Source organism: Astyanax mexicanus, chromosome 1 (genome assembly GCF_023375975.1).
Source record: "Astyanax mexicanus isolate ESR-SI-001 chromosome 1, AstMex3_surface, whole genome shotgun sequence".
Classification (NCBI taxonomy): Eukaryota; Metazoa; Chordata; class Actinopteri; order Characiformes; family Acestrorhamphidae; genus Astyanax; species Astyanax mexicanus.
The window spans coordinates 6106768-6121985 of NC_064408.1; the positions used below are offsets into that span (position 1 = coordinate 6106768).

Consider the following 15218-nt stretch of genomic DNA (forward strand, 5'->3'; position numbering starts at 1 on the left):
TCCGTGCAGAATTTAGCCAAATGTGCTTAGTTTGTCTCAGCAGCAAAATTAACTGAGCTTCAGTACAGGATTCGTCTCGTTGTTTAAAGCAATAACTAGTCCTGGCATTCACTGCCGTTTGGTGATGTTTTTTTTTTTCGCTGTATTTTATTCACTTCCACTTGCTACATACAGAACTATCATGTGGTTATCATGTGGTTAATATCCATAACGTGCACGAACTGCACTGTTACTATGAAAATATTAACCTTATGGTGCTGCAGATAAGTTCTCCGCTCGGCTCGGTTTGTCAGACTGTGTGAGCTGAGGCAGCCCTCAGGGGCGGGGTTATTTAAATGAGTAGGCGGTCTCTCCACAGTCTTTCTCCCTCCTCTGGTCTCTACTGCGCTCTACAGACTCTGGTCTCTGAATCGCCAACATGGCGGAAGATTTTGGCTTCATTTTCATTGAATGAATGGGAACGGCGACACGGCGTCCATCTTTATATACAGTCTATGTCTTATGTTCATTTCCTATTAATTAAAACTTAAATTTTTAATTTAAATTGTATTTTTTTACTCTTTTTTTTTTACTTTTTTGTGTAAGTTATATAAGATTAAGATTTAACTTTTATTTATTAAAACTTATTTGTGTCCTTTCAATCAGTGTTTTTATATATTCTCAGCTGCATTTATAATGAGGGTTACCCTCAATGTACATCTGAGTCTCAATAACGGATGACTGATTGATTGATTGATTAGATTACATCCGTTATGATATATCATAGATTCTTCTGTTTCTTCTGTATGTACTTTTTGTTGTAGTAAGACAAATATATGTAGGCAAATAAATATTTACCTACTTTATATATTATTATTATTATTATTTTTTCAGCCTTTAATCCAAGTATTGCAGTAGTTTTCATTTCCATTTGCAAAGGCTTTTAAAGGTCTATTAAAGTCTTTTTAGGGCTTAGAAATGGACTGTGGCTCTGGAATGCTCTCCTGTGCAGAACAGAAGTAGGTGGAAATCAGTATTGTAAAAGTAAAATGAAAATAAAAAGTGCATGCGGTTTACAGGACAGTGAGGGCTTTTGTTACGCTCATTTGGCAAAGAATGCTGGCAATGCAATGCAACTGTAGTGACGCGAGTAAAGTAAAGTGAGTTAAGCCTTTATGAATGAGGCTTTCAGCTGAGTGTGCAGGCCTGGAAAAGTGCTTACAAAATTACTACATTTTTATTTTACAAGTTTTTCTTTCATTTTTCTTAATTGTGTAACTTAAATATAAGAAGTTAAATCTATTTATGAAACCAAATATTTAACTGACCATATGCAGTGTTTTACCAATTTTTTTGGTTAAGAAAACACATCAGAGTAAGTGGATAAAAAGTAGATAAATATATATATATATATATATATTGCATATACAGTATATATGCATACATTTATTTTATTTATTTTTGTTGATTTTTTTTTTCTTTTTCATTTTTAATGCAGTACTCAGTAATGTAATTAATGCACAACTCGAACACACACATGATGAAGGTGATAGCTTAATTTCTAAAAAAAATATATATTTTATTTATTTTTTGTTTTGTTTTTTGTTCTTTTTTTATTTTTCCTTTTTAATGCAGTTCTCAGCGATGCAGTTGTTGCAGAACTTAAATGCACACACGATGAATGTGATAGCTTAATTTCTAAAAAAAATATATATATATATATATATATATATATATATAAATATATATTATTTTTGTTTATTTGTTCTTTTTTTTTTGCATTTTAATGCAAATCTCAGCAATGCATATGGGGCAGAACTCAAACAAACACACGATGAGTGGGAAAGCTTAATTTCCCGAAAATAAATAGCAGAATATATAAATTAATTAATGAATAAATTAATGAATGAATGTCCAATCTTGTAAATTGAGCAAAAAAAAAAGGAAATTCAGTTTCAGTTCCAATATTGTCACAAAATGTCCAATATTGTGAAAAAAAAAATATGTCAGTTTGCTTGCTGCAATATAAATTATAAGTTACATAATGAAATGTTCCCAAATGTTCAAATATGGCAGTAAAACAGCACAACTATATATGTGTGTAGAATATGGATTAACTTCAACTATAGATTTTTGTTATACGAGCTCTAAAACAAATTCAGCATTTTTTATATATTAGATGTTTTTGTAGGTGTATTTTGTGTAGTACTGTAGAATTATGCATAGTTTGTCAATATATACTCCCATTCTTATTGATTGATACAGTCCTAATACATGTTTTCCGGACAAAATGTCCAATATTCAGTTTCAGTTTGCCTGCCGCAATTATAAGTTATAAGTTAGATGGTGAAATGTTTCCAAACTTTCAAATATGGCAGTAAAATAGCACAGTGAAATGTGTGTAGAGTATGGAGCAACTTCAGCTATAGATTTTAGTTTTACAAGCTCTAAAACACATTTATCACATTTTTTAGAGTAGAATTTTTTGTAGTATTGTAAAAGTCTGCATCATTTGTCAATATATATCCCCATTATTATTGTTTAATACAGTCCTGATACATGTTTTCTGGACAAAATGTCCAATATTGTGAATTTAACAAAAAAAAAAAAAAATGAAATTCAGTTTCAGTTTGCTTGCTACAATTATAAGTTATAAGTTAGATGTTGAAATGTTCCCAAACTTTTAAATATGGCAGTAAAATAACCCATTTATATGTGTGTAGAATATGGATCAACTTCAACTGTATATTTTTGTGATATAAGCTATAAAATGTATTCATTATTTTTTATAGTGTATTTTTTGTAGGTCAATTTTGTGTAGTACTGTATAATTCTGCATCATTTGTCAATATATATTCCCCATTATTATTGTTTAATAAAGTACTATTACATATTGTAAATTTAACAAAAAAAAAGGACATTTCAGTGTCAGTTTGTTTGCCGCAGTTATATGTTATAATTTATAAGTTAGATGGTAAATCATTCCCAAACTTTCAAATATGACAGTAAAATAACACAGTTATATGTGTGTACAATATGGGTGAACTTCAACTATAGATTTTCGTTATATAAGCTATAAAACATACTTGTCTTTTTCTGTTTGTTTGTTTTTTGGAAAACAATAAAAGTAGTAGAATTGTGTGTAGTATCGTATTAGTCTGCATAGTTTGTCTATATATATATATATATACTCCCATTCTTATTGTTTTATACAGTCCTAATACATGTTTTCTGGACAGTATGTGCAATAATTCAATGAACACATAGAGCAAAGAACCCAATCAACAAATAAATACTCAGTATTCAACCAAAATTTAATTATTGAACATTTTATTGAACAAAATATATTTATTTACTTCTTAGTACCAGTCGCTCATGACGCGCCTCATACTCATGAACCTATTGTTGCCATAGTTGCTGAAGTTCCTGTAGTGTCCGGGTCCGAAGTACCACATCCTGCCCATGTAGTTGGGCTGGTCATAGAAGAGCCAGTGGCCGTCCATCACGTGGCAGGACTGGCAACCCTGGGACCAGTTGTAGCGGTTCATGAAGTTGTCACAGTCGTTGGTCATCTCCATCATCTGGCCCATGTAGTTATCCCTCTCGTACATCCTCATCCTGTAGGATCCACTGTACTGTTGGTTGGAAGCAGAAGGAATAGTATAAGCTTTTAAAAATGTCTCCATTAACAGTCAAAAAAGCTGCTTTTTGTGGCTTTTTTGCATTGAAATGTTTTTAAAAGCTGTTGTTGTTAATTTGGATACTTTAAACTTTCACCATTAAAAATATCCATCAGTCTTACCCTGGGGATCATACGGCAAGACCTGACCCAGCTGTTAGAGCCCCACATGCTCATATAGTCACCATATTCTCCCTTCCTGAAGCAGTACTGGTGACCCATGTAGTTGGGCTGGTCGTAGAACATCCAGCAGCCGCTCATCACCCTGAAGGAGTGGCAGCGGTTCATGTAGGAGGACATGTCGGCGCAGTCTCCACTGCACTCCCAGGAACGTCCCATGAAGTTCCTGTCCTCGTAGAACATAATCTACCAAAGATAAAGCAGTAGAACATCATTAATTACATTTGGAGAAACAGCAGAACCTCAAAAACAAGTTCTTAAGTTCTAAACTGTGTCCCATGTTGACGTGTCCTGCTCACCTTTCCCATCATTTTGGCTGCTTTGGTTGTCTGAGCTGTTTCCAACTGGTGACTGACACACTCTGCCTGGTTTAACCCTTGTATTTATACCTGAACAAAGTCAAAGGATACTGTACATCCTATTGTCCAAATCCCTGACCAAGCAGAGTGCAGGAGAGGCCCCCAGATATGTGCTTTTATCTCTCTTCCATGTGATTTAGTCTCTAGAAGACTTTCAATGGAATCAAACTTACTGGCAGAGTGTGTTTTCACTCGATTCCAGGCTACTGTAACACTGCAGTTGTGCATGGGCCAAATTAAATGTAAGTGTAAAGTTAAGATGCAGATTTGAATTGAATAACCAAATTAAAGTGGTTTTATAAAAACTCTTTTATAGGCCTTAGCCCATATTTTCTCTATGCAATAAAAAAACACTTATCTCTAAAACAGCAACTTTACAGGAGAGAGGAAAAACCTTGTAAACTTTCAATGGAAGTCAATGGAAAAAGAGATTATTTCAGGTCATTTTGAAGAGTTTCTATTGGTCCCTTCATTAATAAATTTTGTCAAAGTGCAAGGGACAGTTTGTCTGTTCAGATTTTGTAGTAAACTAAAAATTGACAAAAATGGAGATTTTTTTTGCAGTGAAACAATTTTTTAATTCAGAAACTTTTTTTTAAGAACAATTTTTCTACTCAATAATTACAGATTAGTAACAGAAATCAACCACTAAATTCTGCATGTTTAAAAAAATAGACATAACTAGAAAACTGTAACAAACCAAACGGTTTGTAGGACACAAACTGTTTGATTTGTATTCAGGAAAATATAGATTTTTTATTAAATGACGCTCAATGTGTAAAAGTGCAACTTTTATTATTACATATGTACTTTTAATTTGATATAATAAAAATATATATATATATATAATATATATATATATATATATATATATATATATATTATAATTAGGATTTCCAGCAAAATCAAACATGAAACCTTTTTCATGTAATGCTTGAGTAGAAGTCTTAGGTTTAAGATACAGGCATTTAATAATAGACAGAAAACTGATGAAAAAAAATGCCTTGGTGCTAAGGGATTAAAGTGGGGGTAATTTTACCATTTTAAATTAATTTAATTATATTATATATTATATTATATTATATTATATTATATTATATTATATATAATTAAATTAATTTTGGAGAAAAAGAACAAGGTTGCAAAAATGTTCTGCAAACTTCTAATGAGACTAATGAGAGCTTATCTTTGACTAACATGGGCAATGACTTAATTCCTTACTATGGCCAAAAAATATTCACTGTTGTGAGGTCTTAACACAGTTTTAGCACTTTTTTATTGATTTTATGCTTCTTTGTGCTTACTTGATGGAAAATCATCAGGGGGAGATCTGTAGACAGTAACTGAAAGTAGTAAAATAAAAATGTTGCCATGACAAAAAACAAATCTAGCAGGTGCATAGTGGCTTTACAAGTCTATTAAATGTTGAATTTCACTTTTCAAAGTACAATACACATTCTGAATTTGTGGATCTTTATGTCATGTATATATCATTAATATTATGCCAGTTTAAATGATCATTTTTGTTCTAAAAAGCTGACTAAGTCTTAAAATATGAAACATCCCAAAATATACCTGTTTATGAATGCATTATTTGTATATATTCCTGAATTTCCTCAAAGTAAAGCAATACATACCCTTTTTGCCCCAGGAGTAAAGCAGCATAAAGTTATCCAAAAGCAGTGTGTAAGACTGGAGGAGGAGGACATGATGCCAAGATGCATGAAGACTGTGATTAAAACCAGGGTTATACCTTTTGTATAGACATACAGCTCTGGAATTTTTTTTTTTTTTTTTACCAAATTGAAAACCTCTGGAATATAATCAAGAGGAAGATGGATGATCACAAGCTATAAAAACCAAACTGAACTGCTTGAATTTTTGCACCAGGAGTGTAAAGCAGCATAAAGTTATCCAAAAGCAGTGTGTAAGACTGGTGGAGGAGAACATGATGCCAAGATGCACGAAAACTGTGATTAAAAACCAACCAGGTTTATTCCACCAAATATTGATTTCTGAACTCTTAAAACTTTATGAATATGAACTTGTTTTCTTTGCATTATTTGAGGTCTGAAAGCTCTACATCTTTTTTTTTTTTGTTATTTCAGACATTTCCACAAATAAATGCTCTAAATTACTTCAAACAAAAACTCTACCACATGCAAAATGTTTCAAAATTTTACCCAGTAATAGCCTGTAAAAAATAGAATATATAGAATGCACACAATAACCCTGTTGGAACAATTTGCTCTCACTTTGTTTGGGTTTGAGTTGCAGTAGCAGAAACGTACATTCCTTAGTATTTTACTCAAAAATAATATCTTTCCTATTGAACCATGCCTACTTTTTTATTAAGCCTTTTTTATACATATGCCTATTTATTTTCACAATAGGCATGAACCCCCACCGCTAACTCAACATCAGTGTGTAGTCTTACCTACCAGGACAACCCAATGCAAACTCAAGAGACTTCAGGATTTCCTATAGAAATCACCACTATTCGATTATTCAACTCTTTCTGAAATATCTAAACTTTACCAGCACCTAATATATATATTTTTAATGGAATCATGTAATAATGAAATCCTCTCAGTTCTTATTTGTACACAGATGCTTTGGGCCACCAATACTCACTGCTCAGTCCTCCACCCTTTATTTCCGCTGTTCTCTATAGGAAACAATGGGAGTTTTCCCAGCAGTTACTCTATTCTGCAGTTAATATTGTTGAACATATAATATTGGTCAATAAATATACAACAAAGAGCTGTATTATTTATTTATTTATTTATTTATTTAAATGATATAACAATCCAGATCAATTATGTGCAGTTGACACTTTAATCATCCTAAAAAAAGTAAGCCATTCAGTAGCTTATAACAATACAAACAGATGCATACAGTACACTTTATTTAAACACACTGGAAGAATTTGGAAAAGAAAAAAAAAGAGACCAGTTTCTGAATCAGTTTCTCTGATTTTGCTATTTATAGGTTTATGTTTGAGTAAAATGAACATTGTTGTTTTATTCTACAAACTACAGACAACATTTCTATTTGAGGAGCTTTCAAACCTCCAATAATCCAAAGCAAACAACAAGTTCATATTCATAAAGTTTTAAGAGTTCAGAAATCAATATTTGGTGGAATAACCCTGATTTTAATCACAGTTTTCATGCATCTTGGCATCATGTTCTCCTCCACCAGTCTTACACACTGCTTTTGGATAACTTCATGCTGCTTTACTCCTGGTGCAAAAAAATCAAGCAGTTCAGTTTGGTGGTTTGATGGCTTGTGATCATCCATCTTCCTCTTGATTATATTCCAGAGGATTTTCAATTTGGTGGATTTTTAAGTGGCCTCTTATTTTTTTTCCAGAGCTGTATGTCTATATAAAAGGTATAGAAACCTATATTTTATTTTTTCTTGTGTTTTTTTTCTTTCCTTGCAGGACACAAATGACATTGGTAATAAAATAAAGTAAACTGTTGAACTGTAAAAGTACATATAAATACATTATACTCAAAGGTCAAAAAAAACACCTAGTATATATATGTATTGGTATTGGATGTGGTTTGGTATTTCTTGTAATAATTAATATACTGAATGTCTGATTGGCTGAATTATTAAACAATGTTGAAAGTACCAAACACAAGCTTACACTTAATTCACCTCGTCTTATTTACCTTTACAAAGTCTTAATAAAATTGATAAATAAGCTGACCATTATATTGATATAATTGAGGAATAATTGATTTTATAATGCATATAAATAAGTAAACCAATAAAACTGTACAGTTCTCACATTAAATATAATAGAACAATGTGTATTATAAAATACAGTAGCTGACAAATGAAATGTTTCCACAGTTAACACATTTTATAGGGATATAAAATATTTATATATTTATATACTTGCTTAGATATGTTTTGTATTTAAAAAAATGACCAGAAAAAAAAAAAATGAATGTAATAAACACCATTACCATTATTTATTGTAACAACACTTGTGGCATAGAACTAGATTTTTCTTTTAATTACAATTTTAAAAATGTATTTTAAATATATTTTGGGCTGCTAAGCAAACAGCATGGCATCTCCAAGTTTTAAAATTACAACAGAAAACATAACAGAAAACTAAAAACATATTTTATTCCAGGTAATGGAACAGACCGCTATATTCCCTTTTTATTTCTGTTTTATCTGCTTATTAATGGTTTATAACCTAATTAATAACAATAATAAGCCCTTAATAAAGAAGCCTTATTTTAAAGTGGTACCTGAAATTTTCCACAATGGAAAGAACATTTTCTAAAGTCAATACATCACTACCCGAAAACAGAATTTAAGTTAAAATTAATTAAATGTCTATGGGATTTTTTGGGTTTGGAGGCTTCTGTGATGGTCCATCATTCAATGAAAATGTTTAATGCTTTTAGATATATCAGTATGTCTCAGTAATTCTTTTATAATGGAAGGAAAAGGTAAAATTTTTTGTTGTGGTCAATTTTTAAGAAAAGAACAATGCAATGTTAGAAGAGCTTTTTAAGAATTTTTTTTTTAGTCTCTAAAGCAAACTTTCATACATGAATACCTCCTTAATGCAACCATGAAAAATCTTAATTTTTTGGCTGGATAAAAGGTCATATCTTCTAATTCACATAACACAATTTTAAACATTTTGACCGAAAAAAATGCGAAATAATGTGTATTATATTGGGGAGGTATTTTTATCACACATTTTTACATTGGTACAGTTTTTAACAGCTTTTAAGTCATAAATGTATTAAACTATTTACCAAATCATGGGGGCAAATACTAAATAAAGACCAATATATATACAAATATATATCTATGCAGTAGAAAAAAACAGTATTCAACAGAAATTCAGATATTAAACATTTTATTTAAAAAGTTTTTGTAACAATAGGTCACTTTTTAGTACCAGTTGCTCATGATGCGCCTCATACTCATGAACCTATTGTTGCCATAGTTGCTGAAGTTCCTGTAGTGTCCGGGTCCGAAGTACCACATCCTGCCCATGTAGTTGGGCTGGTCGTACATGAGCCAGTGGCCGTCCATCACGTGGCAGGACTGGCATCCGTGGGACCAGTTGTAGCGGTTCATGAAGTTGTCGCAGTCGTCGCTCATCTCCATCATCTGGCCCATGTAGTTATCCCTCTCGTAGACCCTCATTCTGTACTGTCCGTTGTACTGTTGGTGGAAAAATATATATGATGAGTTTATATGAGTTTTTGGGGCCATTTAACAGGCATGATTTTCTATAAAATGAAATTTGAGATGTTACAATGCTCATTTTTGATGCTTTTCAATGGTAATCCCTCAAAAATTAGACTTATTTCAGTGTAAGACAGTCACATTTCAATTGCATTTAAGATTTATGGAAATTTATTCTTTAAAAAATCTTACCCAGGGGATCATACGGCAAGACCTGACCCAGCTGCTGGATCCCCACATGCTCATGTAGTCAGAGTACTCGCCCCTCCTGAAGCAGTACTGGTGACCCATGTAGTTGGGCTGGTCGTAGAACATCCAGCAGCCGCTCATCACCCTGAAGGAGTGGCAGCGGTTCATGTAGGAGGACATGTCGGCGCAGTCTCCACTGCACTCCCAGGAACGTCCCATGAAGTTCCTGTCCTCGTAGAACATAATCTACCAAAGATAAAGCAGTAGAACATCATTAATTACATTTGGAGAAACAGCAGAACCTCAAAAACAAGTTCTAAAGTTCTAAACTGTGTCCCATGTTGACATGTCCTGCTTACCCTTCCGTTCATCTTGGCGGTTTTGGTTGTCTGAGCTGTTTCCAACTGGTGACTGACACACTCTGCCTGGTGCTTTAACCCTTGCATTTATACCTGGGTGAAACTAAAGGATGGTGCACCTCCTATTGTGGAAAACACTGACCAAGCAGAGTGATGGAGAGGCTCTCTTTGCCCTTTGACCTGTGACTCGGTTTCTAGTAGACTAATGAATGGATCCTCTTCATTAGTTGCGTATTTTTTAGAGCTAGTGTGTTGTTCTGAATCTGAGCCTTCAGATTCCTTTAGATTACTTAATATTTAATCGTAAGAATAAGAGAATTAAAAAAGCATGACTATAATTTCTAAATTTGGTCATAATTCAGGTTTATGTTCAGTTATTTGTTCACTTTTGTTGACTATAGCTGTTAGAAAACAAGCTTATATCTTTATTGATGATGTTTTAAATCCTTTGATTTTCCATTATTTTATAACTAATATATTTCTTCTCTAAACTATATGAGAAATTCATAATGGATGGACTAATATAAATGCTCTAAAAATGGCTTGGAACTACTTTATCTTTTCACACTTCATTTCATTAAAGGGATCCTACTCAAAATCATGTTACTATTAATACCCAGTGTAAACCCCATGGTAGAAGCATGTGGTAAGTTTGTTTTTACCTCAGAATATTTGGAATATTTTTAAATATTTAAAATATTAGTCTCACTTTATAATAAGTGTGTTAAACTGTGTAGTTACACATTAATAACCATGTAATAACAGTGTAACTACTGGGGAAGTATGTATTGTTATATATTTATTATTACAGTTGTACCAGTTATGTAATTGCACAAGTGTATTAAAGTAATTAGAGTATAATTACATGTCACAGTGTTTGTATACTTGGTCTCATTTCAAAATAAAGGAAATAAGTGTCTCTAATAACTGCGTAGTTACTTTTATATGATACATGTAATAACAATGTAACTAGTAGTGAAATACACATTGTTACATATGTATTGTTACAGTTGTACAGGTTATGTAATATTACACATGTGTAGCAATAGCAATTTAGACTTAGGTTTAATAGGGCATATAGTGAGTGTGAATTTTTATATATAATAGTGTGTGTGTGCTTAGAATAAGTGAATTAATTTTTACTATTTCTTCAGCAGCTCTTGATTATTTTCCAATACTAATTATCAGTATTCAGATTTCAGTAGCACTTTACTTTACAGGTCTTATAACTACACAGTAATAACATTTGTCAAAAAATGTAATTTATTTATGTCTAAAACAAACTTTCATATGTGAATAACTCCTTAATACATCCCTGAAAAATCGTATTTTTTGTCAGGATAAAATATCATATCTTCAAATGCACATACAAAAACGTAAAACATTTTGACCTAAAAAAAAAAAAAGTGAAATAATGAGTGTTATATTGGGGGGAAATGTTCATGACAAAATTTTTACATTGGTACAGTTTTTTTTATTCATAAATGTATTAAACTATTTACCAAATCATAGGGGGGAATACTAAGTAAATACCAAAATATATATGTATAAATGTTTGTATTAAAGTGTGATGATACATTTTTTAAAATATCTGTATATTTAAAAAAATATATTTTTCTGAAGTGAATTTTTATTTGTGTGTATACAAGTTACTGCCCCTTTCCTTTACGCAATAAATCATGATATTTCCCACCATTTTACAATGTAAATATATGAATTGTATAATATGTGGGTAAATAAATGCAGAATTACTGCACTGTTTATTGGGTAATTACCATATATATATATATATATATATATATATATATATATATATATATATATATATATATATATATATATATATATATATATATAATTGTTATTTATTTTTTTTATTTATTTACTTACTTATTCATCATACAAAATGACTCAAAAGGCCTTATAACTACACAGTAATTTCTTTGGAAGCAAACATAAGAACATTTGTCAAAAAAAGGTCATTATTTAATCTTGAAAGCAAAATTTTATACATGAATACCTCCTTAATGCAACCATGAAAAATCTTCATATTCTGTCTGGGTAAAATATTGTATCTTCTAATGCACATAACAAAATTTAAAACATTTTGACCTAAAAATATGTGAAATAATGACTGTTATATTGGGGAGGAATGTTTATCACAAATTTCACATTGGTATATTTTAACAGCTTTGATATAAAACAGTAAAGTTTGTATCATATTTATTAAACTATTTACTAAATCATAGAGGGGAATACTAAATAAAGACGTTTTATTTATTTATTTACTTTCTTATTCATCATACATAAATGATTGAGGCCTTATAACTGCACAGTAATGTCTTTGGAATCCAACATAAGAACATTTGTCAAAAAAACATCATTAATTAATCTCTACAGCAAACATTCATACATGAATACCTCCTTAATGCAACCATGAAAAATCTTCATATTATGTCTGGGTAAAATACCATATCTTCTAATGCACATAACAAAATTTAAAACATTTTGACCTAAAAATATGCGTAATAATGAGTATTATATTGTTCATGTACGTTCATCACAAATTTTACATTGGTGCGGTTTTTAACAGCTTTAAAATATAACAGTGAAGTATGTCATAAATGTATTAAGCATGGGTGGAAATACTAAATAAGAAAAATATGAATATATATATATATATATATATATATATATATATATATATATATATATATATATATATATATATATATATAATATTAGTGTTAAAGAGTGATAATACATCTCTTACAATATTTGTATATTATTCACAATTTCTTTAAAGTTCTGAAATTCATTTTTATGTCAAATATACTGTGTGTATACAATTTACTGCCCCTTTTCTTTACATATAAAAGCATGAGATTTTCATGTACATATGTACATTTTATCTTCTTTATCTTTACGTGCATAATACATTTTTTTATATTAACTACATAGGAACAGTTGAACAAAATCAACAAATATAGTAAATTGTGGATTTAGGGATTCATGGAAAAATCATCATTTTGTAACCAATCTTTTTTTGTATCTTTAATATTTCAAAGAAAGAAGGTAAAATTGTAGTAGATATGTATTAACTTTTATTGTATGTTCTTTATACCATACACTGACTAAAAATGGTGGTTTAATTGGTTGATTATTCAACAGAAAGCCACAAAAATAGTATTTTAAGTATCGCTAAGTATCAGTTTGTTGTTAGATCAGATGGGAATTTCTGCCAGATTAGTTTTTAAATATACTGTAAGTTAAGATATAAGTTACAAATTACATACAGCACATGTCAGACATGATTTGATTCCAATAATTTTATTTCCTTTCTAAAATGTTGAAGTTTTGACTGGTTAGGGATGTTTGTTTGACTAGAACTATACTAGTCAATTATGTGGTACATGGATATTTAATTACTTAGTTACTTAATTACTTAGTTTTTAATTACGTAGTCCTTTTTTAGAAGGTCTAATACTCAGCGTTCTCTGGGAGGTGTGTGTTCAATATCTTTATTACTAAATAAAAAATATACAACTGTATACATTATTAGTGTTAAAGAGTGATGATACATCTCTTAAAATATGTGTATATTATTCACAATTTATTTGAAGTTCTGAAGTCCATTTTTATTTGTCAAATATACTTTGTGTGTACAATTTATTGCCCCTTTCCTTTATGTGTTAAAGCATGATATTTCCCACTATTTCCCACTGGTAAAATGTGAATTTTATCTTCTTTTTAAGTGCAAAATACTTGAAATACTTTTTATATGTTAAACACATATGAACAGTTGAACAAAATCAACAAACATAGCAAATCATTAATTCAGTGGTTTGTACCAAAATCGTTATTTTGTACCCAATGCTTCATATTTTTAATTATTATAGGTAAAATTGTAATAGACATCTGTTTTAGGCTAGAAATGGTGGTTTAATTGGTTGATTATCCAACAGAAACACCAAAAAATATATATATTTTTTATGTATCATTAAGTATCAGTTTCTTGTAAGGTCATATTGGGATTCCTGCCAAAGTATAGTAATGTTTAAATTGTATTAAAAAAGGTACAAATTACATAGAAAACATGTCAGACAAGTCTTAATTCTTATAATTTTATTTGCTTTCTTAATTGAGAATGTTTTTTAGAACCTTTTTTAGAAGGACTCATTACTAGTATTCTCAGTGTTCTTTGGGAGCTGTGTGTAGGGGTAAAAAAACTTCAAATTATACTATTTTTTTCAGTTATTTTATTACATTTTATTGAAAAATGTTCAAAATCTTTAGCCGTAGATCTTTGTTTTCAGTATTTAGTACCAGTCGCTCATGATGCGCCTCATACTCATGAACCTATTGTTGCCATAGTTGCTGAAGTTCCTGTAGTGTCCGGGTCCGAAGTACCACATCCTGCCCATGTAGTTGGGCTGGTCGTAGAAGAGCCAGTGTCCGTCCATCACGTGGCAGGACTGGCATCCATGGGACCAGTTGTAGCGGTTCATGAAGTTGTCGCAGTCGTCGTTCATCTCCATCATCTGGCCCATGTAGTTATCCCTCTCGTACATCCTCATCCTGTAGTGTCCACTGTACTGTTTGTGGGAAAAATAAGAGTGATAATGGATAAATAATCCACTTAGATTGAACTAAAAATCAGTATGTCATCTATATACGCAATTTTCTTACCCTGGGGATCATACGGCAAGACCTGACCCAGCTGCTGGATCCCCACATGCTCATGTAGTCAGAGTACTCTCCCCTCCTGAAGCAGTACTGGTGACCCATGTAGTTGGGCTGGTCGTAGAACATCCAGCAGCCGCTCATCACCCTGAAGGAGTGGCAGCGGTTCATGTAGGAGGACATGTCGGCGCAGTCTCCACTGCACTCCCAGGAACGTCCCATGAAGTTCCTGTCCTCGTAGAACATAATCTACAAAAGATAAAGCAGTAGAACATTATTAGTTACATTTGGAGAAACAGCAGAACCTCAAAAGTTCTAAAGTTCTAAAGTTCTAAACTGTGTCCCATGTTGACGTGTCCTGCTTACCCTTCCGTTCATCTTGGTGGTTTTGGTTTGGTTTGTTTGAGAATCGTTTCCAACTGGTGTCTGACACACTCTGCCCAGTGGTTTAACCCTTGCATTTAAACCTGACCGAAGTGAAAGGACGGTGCACCTCCCATTGTCCAAAGCCCTGACCAAGCAGAGTGCTGGAGAGGCCCACAGAGATGAGCTTTT

General features: G+C 31.5%; 2 protein-coding genes across 6 annotated transcripts in view; one reads left to right on the forward strand and one right to left on the reverse strand.

Moving 5' to 3' along the window:
• The window catches only part of LOC103040661 (astrotactin-2), a 1082674-nt gene that overhangs the window by 229147 nt on the left and 838309 nt on the right, over positions 1–15218 (forward strand). The gene's annotated exons all lie outside the window — the stretch shown is intronic.
• On the reverse strand, positions 3275–15128 carry LOC111188248 (gamma-crystallin M2). Of its 5 annotated transcripts, none has more exons than XM_049465952.1 (3): positions 15030–15128; positions 3782–4024; positions 3275–3614 (listed from the first exon to the last, which is right to left on the reverse strand). In XM_049465952.1, exons 1-3 carry the CDS (start codon positions 15039–15041, stop codon positions 3339–3341), a joined length of 531 nt encoding a protein of 176 aa, XP_049321909.1. In that variant the 5' UTR covers positions 15042–15128; the 3' UTR covers positions 3275–3338. The 5 variants fall into 5 exon arrangements, with proteins under 5 accessions (XP_049321909.1, XP_022521626.1, XP_049321895.1 ...); XM_022665905.2 differs by lacking the exon at positions 15030–15128 and adding an exon at positions 4138–4205; XM_049465938.1 differs by lacking the exons at positions 3275–3614; positions 3782–4024 and adding exons at positions 9081–9408; positions 9625–9867 and having other exon boundaries at positions 15030–15125.

Bases quoted from the DNA above. Each gene is read 5' to 3' on its own strand.
- LOC111188248 (XM_049465952.1), bottom strand. The intron at 3,615-3,781 runs GTAAGACTGATG...TCCAACCAACAG, and splicing joins CTTGCCGTATGATCCCCAGG to TACAGTGGATCCTACAGGAT.